General features: G+C 46.2%; 1 protein-coding gene and 1 long non-coding RNA gene across 5 annotated transcripts in view; both read right to left on the bottom strand.

Moving 5' to 3' along the window:
* Positions 1-3,757: 3,757 nt before the first annotated feature.
* On the bottom strand, positions 3,758-5,967 carry LOC125022416. Its single transcript, XR_007114449.1, has 2 exons — positions 5,227-5,967; positions 3,758-5,190 (listed from the first exon to the last, which is right to left on the bottom strand). It is a non-coding gene; the product is annotated as an uncharacterized LOC125022416 (long non-coding RNA).
* A 1,683-nt stretch (positions 5,968-7,650) lies between these two features.
* The window catches only part of ankfn1 (ankyrin repeat and fibronectin type III domain containing 1), a 61,692-nt gene continuing 42,004 nt past the window's right edge, over positions 7,651-27,338 (bottom strand). For 3 of the 4 annotated variants that reach the window (XM_047608999.1, XM_047608997.1, XM_047609000.1), the window contains 14 exons: positions 27,043-27,140; positions 25,884-25,974; positions 23,342-23,449; positions 20,596-20,695; positions 20,029-20,161; positions 18,726-18,842; positions 17,893-18,108; positions 17,573-17,739; positions 16,620-16,791; positions 16,137-16,305; positions 14,885-15,051; positions 11,435-11,657; positions 11,159-11,351; positions 7,651-8,050 (listed from right to left, as the gene is read on the bottom strand). In XM_047608999.1, the coding sequence (XP_047464955.1) occupies positions 7,804-8,050; positions 11,159-11,351; positions 11,435-11,657; positions 14,885-15,051; positions 16,137-16,305; positions 16,620-16,791; positions 17,573-17,739; positions 17,893-18,108; positions 18,726-18,842; positions 20,029-20,161; positions 20,596-20,695; positions 23,342-23,449; positions 25,884-25,974; positions 27,043-27,140 (2,201 nt within the window). In that variant the 3' untranslated portion in view covers positions 7,651-7,803. The remainder of the gene's footprint in view (positions 8,051-11,158; positions 11,352-11,434; positions 11,658-14,884; positions 15,052-16,136; positions 16,306-16,619; positions 16,792-17,572; positions 17,740-17,892; positions 18,109-18,725; positions 18,843-20,028; positions 20,162-20,595; positions 20,696-23,341; positions 23,450-25,883; positions 25,975-27,042; positions 27,141-27,338) is intronic. The other variant, XM_047608998.1, reaches the window with a different exon arrangement.

Below are 27,338 nucleotides of genomic sequence, written 5' to 3'. Positions count from 1 at the left end.
ACGGGGGGATCTGGTCCCCCTCGGTCCGGGTTTAAGGGGACCTGAAGACGGGGGACACGGGGGGATCTGGTCCCCCTCGGTCCGGGTTTAAGGGGACCTGAAGACGGGGACACGGGGGGATCTGGTCCCCCTCGGTCCGGGTTTAAGGGGACCTGAAGACGGGGGACACGGGGGGATCTGGTCCCCCTCAGTCCGGGTTTAAGGGGACCTGAAGACGGGGACACGGGGGGATCTGGTCCCCCTTAGTCCGGGTTTAAGGGGACCTGAAGAAGCCAGAGTCACTGTTCATGTGTAGAAAATGAGTGTGAAAACATCATGAACAAGAAAAAGATGAGTCAACTCTACTGTTAATGAACACACACACCGGTCAGCCACAACATTATGACCACTGACAGGAGAATAAATCACATTTAAACCATTCAGTGTTCAAAGACCCCCCCACACTAGGAGGTGGTCATAATGTTATGGCTGATTGGTGTACATTAGTTATTTATTGGCCTTCTGATCAGTTTCATTTCAATTTCAATTTTTGTAAATTAAAATTTGTCAGTTTGACCAAATGAATTAAAAGTCGACGAAACATAAACGCAGCTTTAGAGACTTTGTTCAGTCAATAATTTCTTGGGTAAATTACAAATGAATGTTGTGTTTTGAGTCAAAGTGAGTCTGTTTGTCCTGGGACGTCTCGTCCGTGCAGAGAGACTCAGGTTGGACGTCTCTGAGTCTCTGACTGGCCGTTCGTGTCTTTGTGTGGTTCTCCGCCACCTTGAAGCCTTCTCACCCAAATGGAGCGTCCAAATTGCTCCGGCCGTCTCTCCATCAAAGCCTCTGAATTACACCAACAACAAACAGCGCCTTTATCTGGCCGGGTCACGGACTTGTTTGTCCCTTCGTCCTGGGAGGCCCGGCTGATTCACTATTAAGATTACGCTAACGTTGTATTCAGGGAGCGCCACTGTATCGCGGCCCGCTCTGGAAAATCAAAGCAGAACGTGATTCAAACCATGTGGATGTGTGGAAAGAAGAAAACACTGCAGAATGCTAATGGGCTACGAGGCTTTTGATGATAAGTGAACATGACGTAATGTTTTCGCCCAGAACGGCCTCGAGACAGTTTGGACTTTAGCAGCAAATCTGTGACTGGTGAAGTTTGGAGACTTTTCAAGACTGAAAGTTGACTCGTCTTAGTCTGAACGCAGGAAAACAGGCGAGCAGACGACACAATTATAAATTATTAGGGCACATCTTTAACCCTTTATGTGGGCAAGGAACCATATTTGGTAACTTCAGCCAATCAGAGAAGATGAAGGAAACACTGGGTTTATTAGGAACCATGAAGAACAAGGGCAACAATGAATTTATCTGGATTTACTAAATGGAAATTTAACAATTTGAAAGTAAAATAGTCTTTTTATGTCCTACAATAACACTCAAGGAATGAAGTTTAGTGTGAGTGAATAAAGGGTTAAATAAAGTTTCATTCAGAATAAAAGAACATCTAATTAAATTAAAACATCATCACACTGTTTCCTCCTTCAATATACTTAGATATCAATTTACGGGCTAATTAGCTCTGGTTTCATTGCTACCTTCTACTGGCAGCAGTTAGAATTTAAATCTATTATTTAAAAATCTAAAACAAACAAAACCAATTGAAATTATATTTGAATGCAGAGAACAAAATTATGGAACTTGTTCACATACACAAAGCCTATAAAGATAATTACATTTTTTTTTTTTTTAATTTTAGAAAATACACTATACTATACTGATTAGCAATAGTTGAATAGTTGAATGGTTGAACCGCTAGCTTGTTAGCTGCAGTTAGCAAGAAACTAAGAAGTTTAAAAAAGTAGATACGTTTAAGAAAGTCCTAATTAAAGTTTACAAAAACAAACTCATAGAGTCAACATGACAAACAACTTAGCTGATTTTCACAAATATACTTAGATGTCACGTTACCATTTAACTCTGGTTTCATTGCTAACTACTACTAGCGGGAGTTAGCAAAACACAGATAAGAAGAAGAAACGTTTAACACAAACAGGTGCAAATAAACTTGTGTTTTTTGAATGTATGTAAATATGTACATGGACATTAAAGTTAACCTTTTAACTAAGTTTTCTTGTATTAGTGGTTAGCTCTTCGTTAGATGCCACCAGCCGTAGTTAGCTGGAAGCAAAGAAATATTAACGTAAGTTAGCTCTGGCCTTCCCGCTAGCCGCTACCACCAGGCGTTAGCAAGAAAATAAATTAAAATAATATAATGAAAAGTTGAAAACTATCTAATTATCAATCAAGGAATACAATACATGTTTAAATGCAGACAACTAATTCCTTATATTTTTATTTTAGGGGTTATGCTGCGGGTTAGCGGTTAGCAATGCTTTCATTATTAGCTACTACTAGCAGCAGTTAGCAAAGAACAAAGTGAGAAGACGAGTTTAAAACAAACCAACGCAAATAAAACTATGTTTATATGCAGAGAACAGATTCATTGTGTGTATAATACGGACAATAAAGTCGAGTTGCACTCTTCTTGTAGGAAATTCGATTTCACACTGTGTTAGCAGCTAGCTCCGGTTTCATGGCTAACAACTAACAGCAGCAGTTAGCAAGAAAGAAATACATTACAAAAAGCTGGTGTACGTTTTTATTTATAGGACATATAGTTTTAGCAAGTGTACTTGTTTTATAGTTGCTTAGACGCAGTTTGAAATAACTGAAAGGACAATTTTTAAACTAGCCAATGTAAATAAAAGCATATTTAACCTTCAGAACACTTTTTACATATTTAATTTAATAATATTTAATCAACTTATTAAAATGTTCTGAGAGAGAATGACAGGTGATATGTATCAAGTGTAAAGGGCCTGTAATGTTTGTTTCCTGCATTAATTAGCGTGTTTTTTTGTTTGTTTTAACAATTAATTAGTTTTCTGGTTATAAAAGGAAACAGAAAATGTATTTTTGGATTTTCTTAAACTTCACTTAAACTTGTGTATGGAAACATTTCATGTTTGTTTAGATGTGAAATAGAAAGATGTTTCTCTGGAGCTCACAGCTCCTCTGTTAGTTTCCTGCAGCTCCTGGCCAGACTCCAGACCTGGACCGTCGTGTTTCCAGAGCCGTCGTCGTGTGAAAAGCTTCAGCAGCGATTCCTGTGGTTTGGACCGACGCTCTGAAAACTCCCCGGCCAGCGGTGGTGTGAGATTCCAGTTGGTTCACACCATCCCACGTGGCGACCGGCTCGGCAGATTCCTCCGACACCTACGGCCTGAACTCACCGAGACCGGAGACACATCCGTCCGGCCAGAGATGATTTATCTGCTTTATGAACTCATTCGAAGAAAGAAGGAAACAGTTTCTCTGCTTCAAAAAACTCCTCTTGAAAAAATAACTGAGTGATTCCTCTACAGAAGACTGAACTCTCCCAGACTGCTCCTGGTTAAACGCCGTGTTGTTGGTGTCTTCACGTCTCTTCACTTTATTGTACTTGTTTTTTCAGAAAGGGAGAAATAAATGAACATTCATTTAATCAGGAAACAGTTTGGTGGTTTGACTCTGAAGAGCGACGGGGTCCTGAATCCCAAACGGTGACGGTTGGTGAGAGTTTTTGGGATGGAGATGAGGAGATGAGGAGGAGATGAGGAGGAGATGAGGAGGAGATGAGGAGGAGGGAGGTCGGCCGACCGCCAGATAAAGAGTAAAAATATAAAAACCTCAATGCACCTGACACATAAAAGACAAACACAGCTTCAGGTGCACAACATCCACATGAGACAAGGTTTATTTCAGCTGGTAAAATACATCCATCCACGTGAGAATGCAAAAATGTCCAAATGCATCAAAACACGGAGCAGTCCATAAAAAACAAAAAAGAAAAGAAAAACATTTCATTCTTTTCGCAGCAAATAAATAAATTCAGGAGTTAACGTGAATAACTGATGCAAAAATATACAGATGGAGACATTTCTCTAGAGCCTGAAGATGAAGAAATAAATAGATTGAGGCCGAAGCTTCGACCTTTCAAACGTTTGAAATGTGAACGGCTGCAGCTTCGCTTCAGAAACTCCTCACGTTTGTCTGGAGCTGAATCCAACGGTCGTTTTCACCGAGGCTGAACGTCACTGGAGCGTCGCTGAAGACAAAACGTGATCCGTGTTTGACTTTCACCTCAACTCACAGCTACAAAAATACAATTAATTAACTTCCATTAAAAGTGAAAGTTTCTGCCTAAACCTAAATAGTGTTTTAAACCAATAGTTTACTGACGTCACACGAGGAGATCGACACCAAAACCATGACTGAAATAAACGGCTTCTTTCATTTACCTTCATTTACTGTGTAGCAGGAGGCCGTTAGCCTAGCTTAGCATCAGTACGGGAAACAGGGATCGGGGTTCGGAGCAGTTTAAAACTATCTCAATGTTTTTAACATGAAACAGATTCGATCATAATATATTAATCAGATTAAAGGAGATAAAATTACATTTGAATAGCAATCAGATTAGACCAGATTACATTTAATTAAACCAGATTAGATCAGGTTAAAGTAGATCAGATGAGAATATGGATCAACTAAGATTATAACAGATTAGACCAGATTACACTAAATGAAATCAGATTAGACCAGATTACACTAAATAAAATCAAATTAGACCAGATTACATTTAATTAAACCAGATTAGATCAGGTTAGATCATAATTTACAGTAAAGTAAACCAGATTAGACCGGATTAGACCAGGTTAGACCGGATTAGACCGGATTAGACCAGGTTAGACCGGATTAGACCGGATTAGACCGGGTTAGACCAGGTTACACAGACATGGTTTTGGTCCCATCTCCTGGGCTCTGCTCAGTAACGAGACGAGTGCATCGGTCCGAGTATAAAGCTGAATCCAACAAGAACACGAGTGGTGAGTTCACGTACGTCTTCATCCTGGGAGAGAGAAGCTGCCACAGGTAATGCCCGCTTGCATCAAATATTCAATTAGCTTTTATTCCATAAATGCTATGTGCAAACATTAAAAACGCACGTTTAAAATACTGTGCATACGCCTGGAGACTCCAAGATACATAGACTTATTGATATAAATATATATATATATAAATATATATATTTATACGTGTGTTAAAACGGGAGTCACAGACAATGGACAACACATGGACCTGGACCCAGACCGAGACCTGGACCCAGACCCAGACCTGGACCCAGACCGAGACCTGGACCCAGACCGAGCCCCGAAGCCGTCATGCTGAACCCGGAGGAGGCACAAACCGGACACAAAAACCAACAAACCACTTCATGCCAACATCTTCAGCATTCCAGGCAAAACGAGACGTGTTCAAAACCCAGAGTACAAAAATACTTTTAAGGTTCGTCGCGGTTGGTTTAGGGATTAATATATATTTATACTTATATATGTTTCAATATAGACTTTGACTTCTTTAAATTAAAACACGGGGACGGGACGGGAGCAGCTCAGAGCGACAGTGGTTGAATAAAAGACGATCGTCACAGGAGACCACGAACAAACAGAGCGACTGTACATTCACTTCAAGTAGAGGAGGATCCATGCGGGGGGGCGAGGGGACGGGGAAACCTTCTGTCTTTTGTTTTGGTCGACGTCAGAGAGTCGTGTGCAAAGTTCCTGTCAGAGAAGCAGTGCTCGGTTTCTTGCATTGATTATTTTCTGTGTAACAGTCGATGCCATGGCTCTGAGGCTTGGCCGGGAGTTGAACCAGCAACTTTAGGTTGGTTTACAGTCTGGACGAGGGGGGGAGGGGGGAGGGGGGGGGCACCACCACCACTAGAGACACAAAGACATGAGACATAGTTAAACTATTAAACCTGGAATAAAAACAATAAAAATGATTTAAGACCAAAGAAAAACAACTCAGTGACATCATCAGAATCCTTCCTTCCTTCCTTCTTTCCATTATCTCCTTCCTTCCTTCCTTCCTTCCTTCCTTCCTTCCTTCCTCCCTTCCATTATCTCTTTCTTTCTTTCCTTCCTTCCTTCCTTCCATTATCTCTTTCTTTCCTTCCTTCCTTCCTTCCTTCCTTCCTTCCTTCCTTCCCTCCTTCCTTCCACTATCTCCTTCCTTCCTTCCTTCCTTCTTCCCTCCTTCCTTCCATTATCTCCTTCCTTCCTTCCTTCCTTCCTTCCTCCCATTATCTCCTTCCTTCCTTCCATTATCTCCTTCCTTCCTTCCTTCCTCCCATTATCTCCTTCCTTCCTTCCTTCCTTCCTTCCTTCCTTCCTTCCTTCCCTCCTCCTTCCTTCCTTCCTTCCTTCCATTATCTCTTTCCTTCCTTCCTTCCATTATCTCCTTCCTTCCTTCTTCCCTCCATTATCTCCTTCCTTCCTTCCTTCCTTCCTTCCTTCCTTCCTTCCTTCCTTCCTTCCTTCCTTCCTCCCATTATCTCCTTCCTTCCTTCCATTATCTCCTTCCTTCCTTCCTTCCTTCCTCCCATTATCTTCTTCCTTCCTTCCTTCCTTCCTTCCTTCCTTCCTTCCTTCCTTCCTTCCTTCCCTCCTTCCTTCCTTCCTTCTTACCTTCCTTCCTTCCATTATCTCTTTCCTTCCTTCCTTCCATTATCTCCTTCCTTCCTTCCTTCCTTCTTACCTTCCTTCCTTCCATTATCTCCTTCCTTCCTTCCTCCTATTATCTCCTTCCTTCCTTCCTTACTCCTTCCTTCCTCCTCCTATTATCTCCTTCCTTCCTTCGATTATCTCCTTCCTTCCTTCCTCCTTCCTCCGATAATCCCCTTCCTTCCTTCATTCCTTCCTTCCATTATCTCCTTCCTTCCTTCCTCCTTCCTTCCATTATCTCCTTCCTTCCTTCCTTCCTTCTTACCTTCCTTCCTTCCATTATCTCCTTCCTTCCTTCCTCCTATTATCTCCTTCCTTCCTTCCATTATCTCCTTCCTTCCTTCCTCCTATTATCTCCTTCCTTCCTTCGATTATCTCCTTCCTTCCTTCCTCCTTCCTCCGATAATCCCCTTCCTTCCTTCATTCCTTCCTTCCATTATCTCCTTCCTTCCTTCCTCCTTCCTTCCATTATCTCCTTCCTTCCTTCCTCCTTCCTTCCATTATCTCCTACCTTCCTTCCTTCCTTCCTTGATGAGTCTGGTTTAATTCAGGTGTCTCTGTCCTGCTTTTATTTTGAAAGGCTGTGTCTCTGTCCTGCTTTTATTTTGAAAGGCTGTGTCTCTGTCCTGCTCTTATTTTGAAAGGGTGTGTCTCTACCTCCTACAGGGTGCTGCTGAGTATCTCTGACACCTGGGCGTCGGTTTGCTCGTCTGAATCCACTTCCTGGGCGGCGGCTCCCTCTGGCTCCTCCCCCTCGCCGCCGGACACGATGACGGACACGCCCCCAGCCTTCACTACCTCCTCCTCCTCCTCGTCCTCCTCCTCCCCCTCCTCCTCCTCCTCCCAGCTCCTCCTCTCCTGTCCGGGCGACAGCTCCTTCTTGCAGGGCTCCACAAAGATCCTGCGTACGTGGGGGCGGGCGCCGCGGTGCCGCCCCTTCCTGCTCTCCAGGATGCAGGAGGCGTGGCTGATGTAGGTGGTGCCCGGTGGGGGGGGGGACGGAGGCGGTGCTGGGACGTCCCCGTCCAGCTGTTTGGTGTAGATGCCCTCAGACAAGGAGCCGGTGTGGCCCTCCCCGCTGTGGCCCCGGAGCCAGCGCTGGGGGCCGCTGAAGTACTGCCCCCGGTGGCTCCTGGACAGCAGCTTCCGCTTGGCGGGGGGATTGGCGAGCGCCCGGAGGGGGGCGGGGCCTTCCTGGTGGCTCTTAGACAGGGAGAGGCCCTCCAGGGTCTTGGTGGCGTGGGACAGGGACGGGGAGAAGGGGAGGGACAGGGGGAGGTCTTTGGAGATCCCTGGGGGAGAGGGGGAGGGAGGGGGAGGTGGGGAGGGTCCTGGAGAGAGACGGGGAACGGGGGAGGAGGGGGGAGAGAGGAGCACCTTTACATTTAGGATCCTTCACCACTGGGGAGAGGGGGGAGAGGGGGAGGTCTCTGGGAGGGAGCACGCTGTACCTGGAGGAGAGTAATCAGATTACAGGACGAATCAGATTACAGGGGAATCAGATTACAGGGGAATCAGATTAGAGGGGAATAGAGGAGAATCTTTACTGTCATCAGTACTTATGAAGTACTATGAAGTTAAAGTAGTACCTCCTGAGTACTATGAAGTTAAAGTAGTACCTCCTGAGTACTATGAAGTTAAAGTAGTACCTCCTGAGTACTATGAAGTTAAAGTAGTACCTCCTGAGTACTATGAAATGTGCAGTAGTGGGTGAATAGAGCAGTGGACCCAGTACACGACCTTGGGGTGCACCAGTTCTGAGATGGGGGAGGAGAGTTAACCCTCTGGAGTCACATGACCAGATTAAGATGTCGTAGCATCTAAATGCTAAACTCTACCTTATAGATCAGGTTTTAACTCGTGTTTCTAGACCAAGTAAAACTAGACTGGTTCTAAATAACTAAGTCTTTTTCCTGAATGTTGTCGTCAGGTTTGGTTCACGGAGGAAAACGCTAGCAAGAGGAGAGAGCTAGCAGGAGGAGAGAGCTAGCAGGAGAAGAGAGCTAGCAGGAGGAGAGAGCTAGCAAGAGGAGAGAGCTAGCAGCAGGAGGAGAGAGCTAGCAAGAGGAGAGAGCTAGCAGGAGGAGGAGGGAGCTAGCAGGAGGAGAGAGAGAGCTAGCAGGAGGAGAGAGCTAGCAAGGGGAGAGAGCTGACAGCAGAGGAGGGAGAGAGCTAGCAAGAGAAGAGAGCTAGCAGGAGGAGAGAGCTAGCAGGAGGAGAGAGGTAGCAGGAGCAGAGAGCTAGCAGGAGGAGAGAGCTAGCAGGAGGAGAGAGCTAGCAGGAGGAGAGAGCTAGCAGGAGGAGAGAGCTAGCAGGAGGAGAGAGTTAGCAGGAGGAGAGAGCTAGCCAGAGGAGAGAGCTAGCAGGAGGAGAGAGCTAGCAAGAGGAGAGAGCTAGCAGCAGGGGAGAGAGCTAGCAGGAGGAGAGCTAGCAGAGGAGGAGGGAGCTAGCAGGAGGAGAGAGAGAGAGCTAGCAGGAGGAGAGAGCTAGCAGGAGGAGAGAGCTAGCAAGAGGAGAGAGCTAGCAGGAGGAGAGAGCTAGCAGGAGGAGAGAGCTAGGAGGAGGAGAGAGCTAGCAAGGGGAGAGAGCTAGCAGGAGGAGAGAGCTAGCAAGAGAAGAGAGCTAGCAGGAGGAGAGAGCTAGCAGGAGGAGAGAGCTAGCAGGAGGAGAGAGCTAGCATGAGCAGAGAGCTAGCAGGAGGAGAGAGTTAGCAGGAGGAGAGAGCTAGCAAGAGGAGAGAGCTAGCAGGAGGAGAGAGCTAGCAAGAGGAGAGAGCTAGCAGCAGGAGGAGAGAGCTAGCAGGAGGAGAGAGCTAGCAAGAGGAGAGAGCTAGCATGAGCAGAGAGCTAGCAGGAGGAGAGAGTTAGCAGGATGAGAGAGCTAGCAAGAGGAGAGAGCTAGCAGGAGGAGAGAGCTAGCAAGAGGAGAGAGCTAGCATGAGCAGAGAGCTAGCAGGAGGAGAGAGCTAGCAGGAGGAGAGAGCTAGCAGGAGGAGAGAGCTAGCAAGAGGAGAGAGCTAGCATGAGCAGAGAGCTAGCAGGAGGAGGAGAGAGCTAGCAAGAGGAGAGAGCTAGCAGGAGGAGGAGGGAGCTAGCAGGAGGAGAGAGAGAGCTAGCAGGAGGAGAGAGCTAGCAGAGGAGAGAGCTAGCAAGAGGAGAGAGCTAGCAGGAGGAGAGAGCTAGCAGGAGGAGAGAGCTAGCAGGAGGAGAGAGCTAGCAAGAGGAGAGAGCTAGCAGGAGGAGAGAGCTAGCCAGAGGAGAGAGCTAGCAAGAGGAGAGAGCTAGCATGAGCAGAGAGCTAGCAGGAGGAGGAGAGAGCTAGCAAGAGGAGAGAGCTAGCAGGAGGAGGAGGGAGCTAGCAGGAGGAGAGAGAGAGCTAGCAGGAGGAGAGAGCTAGCAGGAGGAGAGAGCTAGCAAGAGGAGAGAGCTAGCAGCAGGAGGAGAGAGCTAGCAGGAGGAGAGAGCTAGCAGGAGGAGAGAGCTAGCAGGAGGAGAGAGCTAGCAAGAGGAGAGAGCTAGCAGGAGGAGAGAGCTAGCAGGAGGAGAGAGCTAGCAGGAGGAGAGAGCTAGCAAGAGGAGAGAGCTAGCAGGAGGAGAGAGCTAGCAAGAGGAGAGAGCTAGCAGCAGGAGGAGAGAGCTAGCAGGAGGAGAGAGCTAGCAAGAGGAGAGAGCTAGCATGAGCAGAGAGCTAGCAAGAGGAGAGAGCTAGCATGAGCAGAGAGCTAGCATGAGCAGAGAGCTAGCAGGAGGAGAGAGCTAGCAGGAGGAGAGAGCTAGCAGGAGGAGAGAGCTAGCAAGAGGAGAGAGCTAGCATGAGCAGAGAGCTAGCAGGAGGAGGAGAGAGCTAGCAAGAGGAGAGAGCTAGCAGGAGGAGGAGGGAGCTAGCAGGAGGAGAGAGAGAGCTAGCAGGAGGAGAGAGCTAGCAGGAGGAGAGAGCTAGCAAGAGGAGAGAGCTAGCAGCAGGAGGAGAGAGCTAGCAGGAGGAGAGAGCTAGCAAGAGGAGAGAGCTAGCAGGAGGAGAGAGCTAGCAGGAGGAGAGAGCTAGCAAGGGGAGAGAGCTAGCCGGCTACACATGATAGAAAGAAACAACATGACAGCTTCTTTCCTATTGGTGGAAACATGCATCCATCAACCAATCAGGACATGATGTGTCAGTGGTTGCTAAGCAACAGTGAGGCTATATTCAGTCTGTGGAGACAGGAGACAGTTTAGAGACATTTAGACATTATTACTGGTTGGACACCTGATAGTTGTGGACATGGTCCTAAATAGTTTTAATGGAAATAGTTGTAAATAAGTAAATGTGTTGATCAGCTTTAGAAATGTCCAGGTTAGATTTACATTCTAAGTTCTAGAAATGGTTGGTTCAACATGTTGGTGGTTTTCTAACTGGTTCCTCCTGGATCTGATGGTTCTAGTCTGGTTTTAGCTCCAACGTGTTCACACAGTTTTATACAGTAAAGTCACATGTGAGGATGAAAAGAATGAAACCAAACGAGGAACCAGGTGAAACAGAGTCAGACTCTGGACTCTGAGTCGATGTAACGTGATGATCTTCACCTGAGCTCGTGGATCTGCAGCACGTCTGGGGCGCTGCCGCCCAGCGAGTGCACGGCCTGCTGGGACAGGTCCTGGGCCGGCGAGTACAGCAGGTCCAGGTCCCGGGGGCTCAGCGCGTCGCTGGAGTCGTAGTCGCTGTCCGTGGGCAGGAAAACCTCCGAGGAGCCGTCTTCATCGGAGCCGAGCAGAGAGTCTGTCAGAGTCAGAGCAGAGAAGACGTCTCACCTGAGACACGATACATGAAAAATGATCTGATCCGAAAGGGTCCGAACTCACCGCTGATGGTTTTCCTGCGGTGGAACTCCGGCGACGGCGACGGCGTGGGCAGGAAGTCCATGGTGGAGGAGGTGGAGTCGGTCTTCTGCTGCCCCGGCTCGGTCTCCGGGGCGCTGGCGTCCACCAGGCAGGTGACGGGGACGCCGCCGTGCGGCTGCTTGTAGCGGGCGTACTGCAGGGCGTCCGTGAGCCAACGCAGGTCCCGCCGCATCTCGTCCAGTTGCTACGGAAACACAGAGTCCAGCACTGAGACGGTCGGACGAGACGTGGACGAAGTAACACAACAGAATAATAACCTATAAGCAACGACGACTCAGATTATTTACATCTGTGTTAGTGCGAAGAAGAAGAAGGAAACAGGACGAGGTTTACAGGTGATGTAAGGTTTACAGACAGGTGAGTTTTAGTGGGCTTCTCTGGGCCCGCGGGCCACATGTTTGACCCCCGTGTTCTAGAGGGAGGAGACTTCCAGGACGGTCTCAGCAAAGATCTGGATCAGAACTAGACCTCAGGGACGTTCCCTGGAAAATCTAAACTAGAGCTGAACACGAGGAGGAAACGTCTTCTGGAAACACGACGAGTCCTGATGAGTTTGTTCAGATGAACCAGGACCTGATGATCGTGCTCAGACGTGAATAATAACATAAAACTCCCCCGTGGATCAGGTTATAGGAACCTAACCTCCCGTCCAGACTCCAGACGTGGGACCAGACACGCTGCCGTCGCCGCTGAGCTCTGAGAGTCAGAGACGGAGGAAACGCGGTGACGGCGCTGGAAGGAATGTGCAGAGGGAAACATGAAGGAGATTCCAGCTCGGCCCCCGGACGAGGACGGACGCTGTTTACCAACACATCCACGTCCCTCTGCTGGAAAAAACCTGATTTATTTAATGCGACGCCCAGAGGACGAGAAGCAGGACTGACAATGAACGTTTAATTATCTGTCACAACACAATCTGAACAATAAACCTCCTAGAACTCACGAATAATGAATAAATCCAGGAAGAGGAACGTTCTCCAGGTTCTGGTCTCAGACGGATTCATTTATTCATTTATTTTATTGTAGTTATTTGGTTTAAATCTGTGACATTTCTCTCTTCATGTGGCGTCTAAAGGAGAAGCTGAAGCCTGAATGCTATGCTATGCTATGCTAGCTCCGTTGGCTGGAAGCAGGAAATTACATATATTTTCTACCATAATTTAAGAAACTTTCATCAGTTTATATTTAACTGAACATGAAAAAGAAAAGAAAGGACATTAAAGACGATGTTTAACAAAGATGCTCCAACGCTTTGATTCCACTTTAGTTTTGGGAGATTTTCTCAAAATGACTTTTAAACTGAAAGTATCTCCAGCTCTTTATCTGAGCTCAGAGGTTTATAAAGGTCTTAAACAGAATCATCGAGACACAGAAGGAGGTAACGGATAAATGTTGCAGAGCAGGTTTAACCAGTCGGACTCTTTCTGGGCCTAATGTGCTGATGTTTAAATGTCTCTGATTGGTTCTAATTTCATGATTCAGTCAAATTTTCAGATTAACCCTCAAATTTACTTCCCTCTGGATATTTAGACACTTCATGGTTAAAACATTCACACAAACAGCTGTAAAATCAATATGTTTTCTACTTTTTTCCATGAACAACTTCAGATCTGCTCAAAACTTTAAAACTTTCAAAACTTTTCAGGATTTTAACTCTTTAAATTCCACTAAATAAACAGTGGGTGGTGATTAGAGTCTTGTATGTGTCAAAGATTAGAAATAAAACTGATGTGATTGCATTATTATTTTTCATGTAGTGTCAGATTCTCCCTTCATGGACAAATAAAATGACCCATTGACTTTGATTCAAACCATGTTCTGTAATATTTCACATTTCTACTGTATCTGATCAGATTAAACTCAGGCAGCTTCTTCCCCAGAACAGGACAGGACGGGGGGGGGATAAATAATCATAAAATAATATTGATGGATGAGAGAGGGTCTAAAATACTAGAGTCACTAGAGAATAAATGACATGTGAGACAGAAATGTCCAAGGACGGTTTAAGTGTTTCAGGGTTTCAGGGTTTAGATTGAACCTGGATTCGCTCCTCGTTTCCTCTTTAAATGTTCCCACGTCGCCTGTGTTCATCTTAATAAACTAGAACCTCCCTGACGCTGTTGTTCTTTCCCTCGTGCAGCAGCGTCTCTGACGGACCAGGATCAGTGCTGAGGTTTCATGGTTTCCCTCTAATCTCTGGTTCAGTCTGAAACCGTTTCACAGCTCAGACTCAAACTCTTTAATAAACGTTTCTACTGAACATGATACGGAGATTTGAAAGAACTGCTCCTGTTTTTATTTCTAGTAAGAATGTTTCTCCCGCTGCTGTTACAGAATTATCCTCCTTCAATATTTCATGGTTAGTTTCCATCAAGCAGAAACCGACGTTTTCCACAACTTCTGCTTTAGTTTCAACCGAGACGCAACAAGAGAAACTACAAACCTGATAGTGATGACATCACTCTGGACTCACCCATCCACCTCTAAACCAGACCTGGACCAGACCAGGACCAGACCTGGACCAGACCTGAACCAGACCAGACCTGGACCTGGACCAGACCTGAACCAGACCAGGACCAGACCTGACCTGACCTGGACCAGACCTGGACTAGACCTGGACCAGACCTGGACCAGACCTGACCTGGACCAGACCTGGACCAGACCTGAACCAGACCAGACCTGGACCAGACCTGGACTAGACCTGGACCAGACCTGACCTGGACCAGACCTGGACTAGACCTGGACCAGACCTGAACCAGACCAGACGTGGACTAGACCTGGACCAGACCTGACCTGGACCAGACCTGGACTAGACCTGAACCAGACCAGACGTGGACTAGACCTGGACCAGACCTGACCTGGACCAGACCTGGACTAGACCTGGACCAGACCTGGACTAGACCTGGACCCAGAGTCTCTAGAAACACCACAGAGCTCACATGTTCTCCAAAGGTTCTAGTGAAACAGAACCAGGTCCAGTCTCCATCTGGACATTAGGGTCAAACCAAAGAACCAAAGTTCCTCCACGTTGGGTTTTTACCTCTTAAAGTGAATCTGGCTCCAAAATGCTACTGATTCACTACAGGAGGCAACGTTCACACAATTCAACCTTTGGACATTTTATTTCTCCTGGACGTCATCACATTCTACCATTGAGCTCATGATATAGGCACCAAGGCTACATGCTACATAGCGATGCTAAGCTACCAGCCACCAAGGCTACATGCTACATAGCAATGCTAAGCTAACTAGATGCTGCATTGTGTTGATTACCTGTAGTTGCACCGTTAGACCAGTAGATGGAGGTAAACTGAGACAGTGGCTTAGACTCTATCAGGTCACCATGTGGTGGGTATCAGTATCAGCCGCTATAACAGACAGACCATAATAAGAGCTGTAGCCCAGTCTGACCTGGATGTAGTCCAGGATGAGCTGGTGTCTCTGCTTGGCCGTGGCCACCTCGCTGTCTGTGATGGCCTCCCGCAATGCCTGCTGGGTAATGAGGGCGTCCAGGTCCAGGACGGAGGACAAGCGGCAGTACAGGCTGATGAACTTCTCTTTGTAGGAGCAGAAGTGCACTGAGGAGAGGAGAGGGTTATATTATATGTAACATTCCAAGATTTTCTAGCTGCACATAAAGAAATAAGTATGAAAGTGTTTTGGGTGATTATTCAAAGATTAAACAGTTCGACAGAGTTCTGATCTACAGGAAACGTGACGTGATGTGAGATGAGGTGTCAGCGCCACACGAGAGCTGATCATTAAACTGGAATAAATAAAATCTTTCCTGTATGAATTAGTTTCTTTAAAGGAACGTTCCCGTGTGCTGTTCCTGCCGAGCAGCGTGAGGAGCCGAGTGTGTACAAAGGCAGAGTATTGTGCAGTGTGTGATGGTGTTATTGACACATTCTTGTGTGTTGGGGGGTCGGTGTAGAGGCCGTCCAGCCGGAGCCTGCAGCCTGATTTACAGCCTGATTTACAGCCTGATTTACAGCCTGATTTACAGCCTGTCCCTGCAGACACAGCCCGTCTGTCCCTCCACAATAAAACGCTGGAGCTTTTCCAGACGTCTGCTGCTCTGAGTCCGTTACACAAACCGCTCGTCAGATTAATCCCAGAGCGGCGGACGATTAACTGCGATTAAATATCGCTCATTTTTAATCTATTAATCGCCTGAGTCAACTAAAACAGTAATAATAACCCGAGGCTCCATGTTTTTTAGCAATTATTAACCAGTTTTTTACACTCTACATACAGAATGTCTGTTTATTGCTCTTTCAGCTTTAATTAAGCTTCAATTAATCATGATGATGCATTGATCCACGTTTATTTTGACAGAACTAGTTTATAAATAAAAAGAGATGATTCTTATTTATGAGGCTTTGAACGAATGATTAGTTTGTGCAACTTCAGATTTTCCTGTAAGAACATTTATCTCCAGTGTTTCCGCTAAGTTTTGTTCTGATTTATTCTCTTATTTTACAGCACATTGTTATATATATATATTTATTCTGCAGCTTCTCATTTAGTTTCTTACTGTTAATCAATTACTGTTTTCTGTGTATTTCCAGAATAAATCCTTTAGTTTATTGACACCATGATGTATCTCCCAGAATAAACCTGGTCTCTGAGTTGTTGAAGTGAGACGTGACCGTGTTGTTACCGAGCTCAAACATCTGCAGCGGGAGGTGGAGGAATCCTGACAGCGGCGTGTAGGGGTTGGACTGTCCGGGGGCGGAGCAAACGTCATCGGACGCCGGGAGCAGCAGCAGGAAAGAGACGCCGTGACCGAGCTCCACCACCTCCTGACTGTAGAGACGGAAGTGACGGGCCTGAATCCACACAGGGGGAGGGGGGGGAGAAAGGGGGAGGGGGGGGAGAAAGGGGGAGGGGTTAAAGGTTTTTACGTAGGTTTTAGGTTCAGAGATGAAGCTCGGCTCCAGGGCTGAATCCTGAGTAAAACATCTAACCACAAACTGACTCTTCCCGTCCAGGTGTCAGTGAGTCAGGTGAGGAGACCACACCTCTAACCTGTAACCATGGTAACGTCCTGGAGGCTGCGTACCTGGTTCCAGGTGTCAGTGAGTCAGGTGAGTAGACCACACCTCTAACCTGTAACCATGGTAACGTCCTGGAGGCTGCGTACCTGGTGCAGAGGTAGGTTGATGAGCTTCAGCAGGGACTTGATCGCCGTCTGCAGCTCGTAGTACAGCAAAGGGGCGTGGCTCTCCGTCCGTGGCTCCGCCCCCTCGCTGTCCTCGCCGCTGCGCTCCGTGTCTCCGGCGGCCGACAGGGTCTGGATCCAGTCCCACTCCTCCCTGAAGGGACACGACGGTTTAAACAAGACGTTCAGTAAATAAATAAACGAGCCGTCACGTCTGTTTGGGTCCAATTAAGTTTAAACACAAACGAATGAGAATTAATCAAAGTAAAACAGTTTTAATCTGTCAACGATTTCAGGGGCTGAACTTCAGACCAGGTACGAAGGGTTTACTCTGTCATGACTCTCCTCCACCCTTCCATCCCTCCACCCTTCCATCCCTCCACCCTTTCATCCTTTCATCCCTCCATCCCTCCACCCTTCCATCCTTCCATCCCTCCATCCTGTCATCCCTCCATCCCTCCATCATGTCATCCCTCCATTCATCCATCCCTCCATCCATCCATCCTTCCATCCATCCACCCTTCTATCCCTCACCTTCCCTCCATCCCTCCATCCCTCCACCCTTCCATCCCTCCACCCTTCTATCCCTCCATCCCTCCACCCTTCCATCCCTCCATCCTGTCATCCCTCCATCATGTCATCACTCCACCCCTCCACCCTTCCATCCCTCCATCATGTCATCGCTCCATCCCTCCAGCCCTCCATCCTTCCACCCCTCCATCCACCCCTCCATCCTGTCATCCCTCCACCCCTCCATACCTCCATCCCTCCACTCTTCCATACCTCCATCCCTCCACCCTTCCATCCCTCCATCCCTCCACCCTTCCATCCCTCCAGCCCTCCATCCCTCCACCCTTCCATCCCTCCACCCCTCCATCCCTCCATCCCTCCACCCCATTAGAGGCTGTGAGGCATTCAGGGTCGTCGGTTTGTACCTGGACACGTTGGCGTTGTCTCGTATCCGCGAGTGGCAAAGCATGTTGGGAGTTCTCTGTGAGACCAGGACTCTGATCTGGTCCACGGAGCTGCTGAGCTTCAGGTAGCCCAGGTAGAGGCCGGGGGCCAGGCGGTGGGAGCTCCGCCTCTGGTAGGACAGGATGTCCTGGAGACAGCGGGACACAGAGTCACAGTCTGGACACGTCTTAATTAATTAGGATCATCAGGTTAGTGGCAGACGTCTGAGCTGATAGAGAACTGGACTTTATTTAATTGAAGAGGAGGAGCTTCAGTAGCAGCTCTAAGCCCCGCCCCTCACCTGGATGGTGATGATGAGGATGTCCAGGGCGTACGGCTCCTCGGGGGTGGACAGGGACTTCCTCTGGCTCTGGAGCTTCGTCACCTGCATCCACTTCCCGCTGAACAGGGAGCTCTGGCTCTCCGTGTCCCGGATGGTCACCAGCAACACGTTGCCATGGCGATCCTTGATGGGCTCATAGTGGACCCGGCCCAGGTTGTGGGTCCCCAGGAGGTTCTGGGATTAAAACCAGATTAAAATGAGATTAAAATGAGAACGTCAGCATTTATGAAGCTGTTCTTTATTTCTTTATTTATAATATAATGAAATAAATCTAAATATTATGGAAAGTGACCAGTAATAATAACCTGTAAGAAACAACAACTCCACATGTTTTTCTTTTGCTTCAGTGCAAACAAGAACGTTTAAATTTAATAAACTAAAGAAATAGAAGTTATTGATAATTTACAGCCTAAATGACACAAGATAATTGGAACGAGATCAGTTTCATTTGTTTTTGGTTGTTTTTGGATTTGATGAAATATTGAACAGAAGAAGTTTAACGTTTGTTTGTGTTTTCTGTGTTAGCTGAGGCTAACGCTGGTTAGCTCCAGGTATGTGGGTAAACAGTCGTTCTCCACTTCCTGTTTCTTATATCACTGCACATAAATGGCACAAACAGCTCCAATATACCAGCTGTTTGTTTCCGCTGTGGAACGGAGGAGGAACGTTCCTTGGTTCTACTGGAGGTGATTTAAGCTGCTGCGTTTGACAGAACGTATGTGAAGTTAACACTGGACCCTGGAACTGAAAATAATCTGAAATAAAACATGTAAAGAGTGAAAGTGTTGGACCTGCAGCTGCCCGGCCGCCGTCAGCATCTTGTGTCTGGCCTGCAGCGTGGAGGACGAGGACATGGACACGGACATGCTCTGTCTCAGCCACCGGACGTCCTCCCACATACAGGACAGCTGCAGAGACACAGACAAATCACAGACGTTAATCCGGAGCTACAGACACTCATCTACTAACAGACACTGACGCCTCCTTGGACTTTCTGAACATGTTTTTGTTCCGTGTGGTGTTTTTATTCTGTTTCTGTTACAGCTTGGACGTGTTTTATTGACACCTTCGTGGCAAATGTGTACACATGCAAAAAAAAGAATAAAACAGCCATAAAATCTTCAAACATCAATATTTTTTCTGCTTTTTTATTCATAAATCACCGAAACAACTTCAGACCTGCTTAAAATTACCTGAATTATGTTCCACCAAATAACCAGTAGGTGGCGCTGGGGGTGATTAGAGTCTCATGTTTATTTGATTGCATTAGTATTTTTATGTTTTAATGTTTTAATCTGACTGTGGTTCCAGTATAAACCCATGGACTCTGTGATGTTGCATTTCATTCAGTGGAATTTGTCATTTTTACTGTATTTGATCAGATTCAACCATGAAATTATTCTAATGTGCGATTTATATGATGGAAATGACATAAATTTTGGCAGTTTTGAAGAAATTTATAAGAAGAAAATGTAGAAAAAGTATTGATGTGTGAGGATTTTATCGAAATTTGAGGAGATAAGTGTTAATGCAGCTAACATTAGCCTAACCCATTAGCTAACATTAGCCTAACCCATTAGCCTAACATTAGCCTAACCCAGTAGCTAACATTAGCCTAACCCATTAGCTAACATTAGCCTAGCCCAGCAGCTAACATTAGCCTAACCCAGCAGCTAACATTAGCCTAACCCAGTAGCTAACATTAGCCTAACCCATTAGCTAACATTAGTCTAATCCAGCAGCTAACATTAGCCTATCCCAGCAGCTAACATTAGCCTAACCCAGCAGGTGACATTAGCCTAACCCAGTAGCTAACATTAGCCTAACATTAGCCTAACCCATTAGCTAACATTAGTCTAACCCAGCAGCTAACATTAGCCTAACATTAGCCTAACCCAGTTGCTAACATTAGCCTAACTCATTAGCTAACATTAGCCTAACATTAGCCTAACCCATTAGCTAACATTAGCCTAACCCAGCAGCTAACATTAGCCTAACCCATTAGCTAACATTAGCCTAGCCCAATAGCTAACATTAGCCTAACCCAGTAGCTAACATTAGCCTAGCCCAGCGGCTAACATTAGCTAGCGTTACCTTGGTGAACCAGAGGAAGTCCTGCATGAGGGAGCTGCTGTAGGAGTCGTCCACCTCCACGATGGGGATCTGATCCTCCGCTGTCACCAGTAAAGAGTCTTTATGGTAGAACACAGCAGCCAGATAAACCCCCCTGCACACAGGATGGTACGCTCCATCTTAATCACGCTAAACGCAATAACAAACAGATAAAACTCTGCTAAAAAGCTAAAAAGCTTCTGGAACAACATGTTTGTGGGATTGTTGGCAGAGGACGTGTTGTTGTTTACGTTCAGTACCAACAAGAAAATTTAAGAACTACACAATATATATTTAAGTTATTTTAGTTTTTAGACATTGAAAACAAATGTAGTTTTAGTGAAGATGAACCAGAATCATTAACATTTATTTTATTACTGTATTTCACAGCGAGGTTTTGGACTGAAAGAATATAAATATTGTGTAAAACTAAATTATTTTCTTCTTGTTGTTGATTTTTTGTCCTGAATGTTCTTCCTCCACATTATTCACACTAACTTTTCCTGCTAAAGTCTGAGATAAAACGACGCAAACACACGGTGGACAAACCTTTTCAGTGTCTTCACGAACTTGTTGGAGGAGTTGAAGAGATGTTTGAGGCTCCTGGACACCGACTGCTTCCTGCTCGGGTTCTGCAGCTTCGACGCGTCTGAAGACGAGAAATTTACTTTCTATCAGGAAAATAAACAACGAATCAATGATCTAGAGGTCGAGTCACCGTCAGAACCAGACTTCATCCAGCAGTGAACCAGAACCAACAGAACACTGGAGGAGGAGGAGGAGGAGGAGGAGGAGGAGGAGGAGGAGAAGAAGAAGAAGAAGATGATAATGGAGAAGAAAATAAAGAACAATAAAGAGTAGGTTAAGAAGAGGAATGAAGGGGAGAATAAAGAGGAGGAGTCTGGTCCATCTTCTTGTTCTAATGTGGTTCTGGTGAATCTGATCATTGTGAATGAGTTTGTATTTCCAGACTTGAAATCTCAGATCGCTGCGTTGCTTCACTGACCCTCGATGCCAATCTCCAGACCACAGCGCCTCTTTTTATCCCGACTAATTAAGCGTCGCATAATTACCGGCCTGTAAACAGACGTCAGACCTGGAGCCGGCGGCTTCAAACCAGCCTCTCACAGAGTCTCTGAGTCCGGATCAAATAAAACCTGCTCCCTGTGCAGAAGCACATTTTATTTCTATTTAAGTCACAGGTGTCAAACAAACCACTCACAGGCCAAACGCACAAATTAGTAAAATGTCACAATTACATAGAAGACTTTAGTTTATGACTAACTGTGTTTCCCTCACAGCTTCTCTCAAAATAAAAGAGACATCTCTGATATTCTGGTAAAGTCTCGTCTGGTTTTATCTCATAATTCTCTTATATTTTTCGTCACTTAGATGAAGATGGATTCAGATGAACTGGTCACGTGACCTCCTGCATCGTCTCCATGGAAACGACAACAAAGTGTTTCACTGAACTTCAGAGAGAAACTTTTATATGATGCGTCTGATAAAGATGTTTTAGAGAAAACTCAGAGGTTTTTAGGAACGTTTTTCAGTTTTTATTGAGATATTTAGGTTTTGCACATTTCTAGGTGTAACAGAAACTCAGCAAGTGAAAATAACACCAACGAGCCAAGAAATGTTTAATTTTTTTTCTTCTTTGCACTAAAACAAAAGGAATAAATCTGGTCCGGCCCTTTGAGACTAAACTGGTCTGAATTAAGACGAGTTTGACGTCCTACTGTTCTGCTCGGTTCCTCTTTATTTACGTTCGGCCTCCAGTCTCGTCTGAGCTCCGTCACATTCGCTCTGATTTATTTCTGCCCTCTAACCTGTAACAACAGAGAATAAAGCTCCGTCCTCCTCCAGCTCTCACACAAACACGGTGATGGTTTCATCCTCTGCTTTGTTTCTGCTGCTCAGGTCCCGTTCTCCTCTGGTCACTTTCATTTAGTAGGAGCTCAGCTAGAGGACTGTCCACTGGTCTTAGAGGACAGTCCACTGGTCTTAGAGGACAGTCCTCTGGTCTGATGTGGGGGGACCACGGGGGACGGCCCTGTCTCCACCTCTGTCTCCACCTCTGTCCCCTCAGATTTCCAGTCCAGCTCTGGGTCCAGGTCTCTGGTGACCCTGCAGTGGTGTATTAATGAGGGACAGGAGGAGGAGTAGTAGAGGGACATGATAGGACACTTTGTGGAGGCGTCCCAGAAAAACCACGTCCTCCAGAATGTGGACTAGATCAAGGAGCTGGTCACTGTCTTCAGGATGTAGTGGAGCTGGGACTCTACGTGGACACAGGCTGGACTGGAGGGACGACAGGGACGTCTCAGTGGACTCTAGTTCCTTGGCTGGACATGTTAATGGTGGTGGAGACCTGGAGACGTTTGTCTCATTGAGACGTTTGTCTCACTGAGGGACAGGAGGACACTGGACAAACAGACTGATCCAGCTCCAGGACTCATTCCAATAACTCCAGTTATTAATATTAATAATTATTATTTATATTCCTGTACATTTGTTCATAATCTAACTCTGTACATTTATTGCTTAGACTTTTTTCTATGATACTTTACTAGATATTACTTTTATTTTATTTTATTTGAATCGTTTTCCTTGTGTTTCCTGGAGCTACTGAAGTAATTTCCCTTGTGGATGAATAAAGTCTCAGTCTGAGTCTAAAGAAACTTCCTGACCTCTGTCTCGTTGTTGTCTGTGTTGTTGCCTGTAGGTGGCAGAATGTCTATGTTTACTGATCTATATACTTGGTTCTAATTTTGGATCCTTTATTTCGACATCGATTCATTCAGACATTTCAGTTTCTAAACTTCTAAACGTCGTCTTTGCTTCCAGAGGTTTGTTGCGTCTCCTCCGTCTTTCATACAACAAAAGAATAATTGTACTTTTGGACATTATGGTGAACAACTTGAAGGTAAACGTCTACAGTCGCATAGTTTGATTCATTCAGAGATGATTCAGGTTGGAAACTGTTCCTCCTCCATCTTCTCCCTCTAAACTAATGGGGTCAAACTCATTTTAGTTTTCAGCCCCATTCGATAAAAAGTGGACCAGACACAACAGTATAATAACCTGTAAGTACCAACTCCAGATTTAGTGAGTAAATTAGGAGAATGTTGAATAAACTAGTCCTGGGTCTCAGCGTTGTCTGAGCTTCTGTCTCTTTTGGTCCTGATCCTGCTTCAACCAGTGTTTTATGGTTCAGCTCTTTTAATTTAGCGTTTTGATTTGTAATCATTTTAAAGAAATTAGCACAAATAAAGCTGCCCCATCGCAGACTCACCTCCGCAGCAGTAATGTGAATGCGTCGCTCGGACCTGTTGCAGCAGACGCTCCATGGCCTCGATGTGTCCTCGTCTCCTGGGCTCCCGACCGTCGCTCTCCCTCCAGTCTGGACCAGAGGACAAACACAGGGAGGCTAACAACGAGGCTAGGACGAGCTACTGTTAGCTCAGAGGCTAGGAAGAGCTATCATCAGCTGGGAGGCTAGGAAGTGCTACTATTAGCTGGGAGGCTAGGAAGTGCTACTATTAGCTGGGAGGCTAGGAAGAGCTACTATTAGCTGACAGGCTAGTAGAGCTACTACTAGCTGGGAGGCTAGGAAGAGCTAACTTTAGCTGGGAGGCTAGTAGGAGCTACTACTAGCTGGGAGGCTAGTAGGAGCTACTACTAGCTGGGAGGCTAGGAAGAGCTAACTTTAGCTGGGAGGCTAGTAGGAGCTACTATTAGCTGGGAGGCTAGGAGGAGCTACTATTAGCTGGGAGGCTAGGAAGAGCTACTATTAGCTGGGAGGCTAGGAAGAGCTACTATTAGCTGGGAGGCTAGGAGGAGCTACTATTAGCTGGGAGGCTAGGAGGAGCTACTATTAGCTGGGTGGCTAGGAGGAGCTTGACTCTGAGCATCTTGACATGAACGTTACATAAATGAATTAAACATATATATAAATATTTACATCTGATCCACTGAGAGAAAAACTAAAAGTCTTTATCAGAATGTTCTGCTCAGTTAATGGATCCAAGCTCAGAGGTGTCGTCATAGTTTCACTCAGGTATTTAAAATACTCCCACACACTCCGTACTCACACACACACACACTGTACTCACACACACACACACACCGAGACACACACACACACACACACACACACACTGTACTCACACACACACACACACACACACACACACACACACACAACCAACACACACATCGACCACACACACACACACACACACACACTCTACTCACACACACACACACACTGTACTCACACACACACACACACACACACACACACACACACACACACACACACATGTACCACACACACACACACACACACACTCACACACACACACACACACCACACACACACACACACACACACACACACTCTGTACTCACACACACACACACACACACACACACACACACACACACACACACTCTGTACTCACACACACACACACAGACACACACACACACACTCACACACACACACACACACACACACAGACACACACACACACACACACACACACACACAGACACACACACTAAAACCATGCGGCGGCTCAAGGTCGATTCTCCTGAATGTTGAAAAGAAGTCGTGACGGAGAAACAGAACCGATGTTCCACCGAGAACCTCGGAGACACGATTCACACTGACCAGTTTATACCAACAGGAAAATATATTTAACTCATTTATACCTTTTAGACACTGAAAACAAATGTAGTTTCTGTGCAGATGAACCAGAATCATTAACATTTATTTTACTGTTTATATTCAGTCAGTTTTAAACTTTATTACTAGAAGTAATGATGTAAAATCTGAACGTAACAAACGTATCATCTCGCATTTTGTTCGTGACCAGACTGAAATATTTTCTGTCTATTTCATCTGCGCTGAAGCAGAAGAAACTAAAGAAACGTCTCCTGCTTCATAAGATTCACATGTTTAAAGAAATAAAATAAAAATCTTCAACGTGTACAAACTCTTTGTTCTTTCTTGCTGCTGAATGTTTGTCCTGAGTTTCCTCATTCGGTTTAATCCATAGTCTTGTTTCGCCTCATGCTCGAGCTCCTCTGTGATATTTGTCCAATAAAGTGTGAAATAAATAAAAAAGTCCTGATCTTTTCTCTCTAAAGCCTCCAGGACTCAGATTTATCTGGAGTCTCTCAGTCAGAATCTGATTCTGCTCCAGTGAAGATCAGAGGACGTCTGCTTGTTCTTCATGATTAATATTTCATTTCTATTTTATTTTTACTAAAAACTCAGACGTTTAGTTCCAGTGACACTAAACGTCTGTTGGAAATAAACGGAGCCTGATTAGTTCAGAGGATCCTGTCGTTTCTACAGCGTCAGTATCTCAACTCTTTATAACATCATAGTAGGAACTAATAAAGAATCACGTCTGGTTGTGTAGGAGGAGCCTCAGAGAGAAGGAATGAGACGAGGAAGATTGTTTTTCATCATGTACTTTGAGAAAAAAGGTGAAATGTGATGTGGAGAATAAAGATCATGTGACTGTTTCTATAAAATGTCACCAGGCTGTTTGATGAAGTGGTGAAACTATACGTGGGACACACTCTTTATCTGATCCATCCTGCTCCAGTGAGGCCTCCGCTCCAGGTTCCTGTGGTTTCTCCTCGGGAACAGTCTCAGTTCAGGGTTCAGTCTCTTCACAGTCCTGATGCTGAGAACCAGACTGTGTTTGTGGATAAAGACAAAGAGTTTCTCTGGTTCTAAAGCTCACGTCTAGTTTCACCACTTCACCAGCCTGAGTCAGTCACATGGTCTCAGGATAAACCTGGGTCCTGGGACTTACTGGAGGGAGCAGCTGATGGGGGGAGGGAGGCGGAGGGGGGGCCCCAGCCCTTCATGTTATAGGCCGACACCCGGACGTAGTAGATCCGGCCCTGGAACACAAACACAACAACACAACAAACAGTGAGTTTAAATGCTTCATTAAAGCCTTTAGAGGAAGAGAACACAGAACCATCAGGTCCATGTTCCTGAACCTGGTTCCTACGGATCCTGGTCCCTACGGATCCTGGTCCCTACAGATCCTGGTCCCTACAGATCCTGGTCCCTACGGATCCTGGTTCCTACGCACCCTGGTCTCTATGGATCCTGGTCTCTACGGATCCTGGTCTCTATGGATCCTGGTCTCTATGGATCCTGGTCTCTATGGATCCTGGTCTCTACAGACCCTGGTCTCTATGGATCCTGGTCCCTACGGATCCTGGTTCCTACGCACCCTGGTCTCTACAGACCCTGGTCTCTATGGATCCTGGTTTCTATGGATCCTGGTCTCTATGGATCCTGGTCTCTACAGACCCTGGTCTCTATGGATCCTGGTCTCTATGGATCCTGGTCTCTATGGACCCTGGTCTCTATGGATCCTGGTCTCTATGATGGACCCTGGTCTCTATGGACCCTGGTCCATACGGACCCTGGTCTCTATGGATCCTGGTCTCTACAGACCCTGGTCTCTACAGACCCTGGTCTCTATGGATCCTGGTCTCTACAGACCCTGGTCTCTATGGATCCTGGTCTCTACAGACCCTGGTCTCTATGGATCCTGGTCTCTATGATGGACCCTGGTCTCTATGGACCCTGGTCTCTATGGATCCTGGTCTCTACGGACCCTGGTCTCTAGGATGGACCCTGGTCTCTGTGGACCCTGGTCTCTATGGATCCTGGTCTCTACGGACCCTGGTCTCTATGGACCCTGGTCTCTATGGACCCTGGTCTCTGTGGATCCAGTCCAGTTATCTGACTGTAGAGCTAAATGTTTTCCTCGCTCTGATGTGAACGTGCTCTGTGTTTGTTTTCCTGGGAGCTGAGGAAGAGGAAGAGGAAGTGGAAGTGGAAGAGGATGAGGAAGTGGAAGAGGATGAGGATGAGGACGAGGACGAGGAAGAGGAAGAGGAAGAGGAAGAGGAAGAGGAAGTGGACAGACGGAGGAAGGACGCTGTCGTTACCGTGGTGAGGTTACTGATGGTGTATTTGAGGCTCTGGAGATTATCCAACACCACCTCCCCAGCCAGCAGCGAGAAATCCTTCAGGCAGCTCCACTCCACTACACAACACAGACACACACACACACACACACACACAGACACACACACACACACACACACACAGACACACACACACACACACACACACACACACACACACACACACACACACACACAGACACACAGACACACACAGACAGACACACACACAGACACACAGACACACACACACACACAGGGTTAGTATCTACTTTTCA

This window comes from Mugil cephalus, chromosome 16 (genome assembly GCF_022458985.1).
Source record: "Mugil cephalus isolate CIBA_MC_2020 chromosome 16, CIBA_Mcephalus_1.1, whole genome shotgun sequence".
Classification (NCBI taxonomy): Eukaryota; Metazoa; Chordata; class Actinopteri; order Mugiliformes; family Mugilidae; genus Mugil; species Mugil cephalus.
This window is presented reverse-complemented; position numbering and strand designations above follow the sequence as displayed.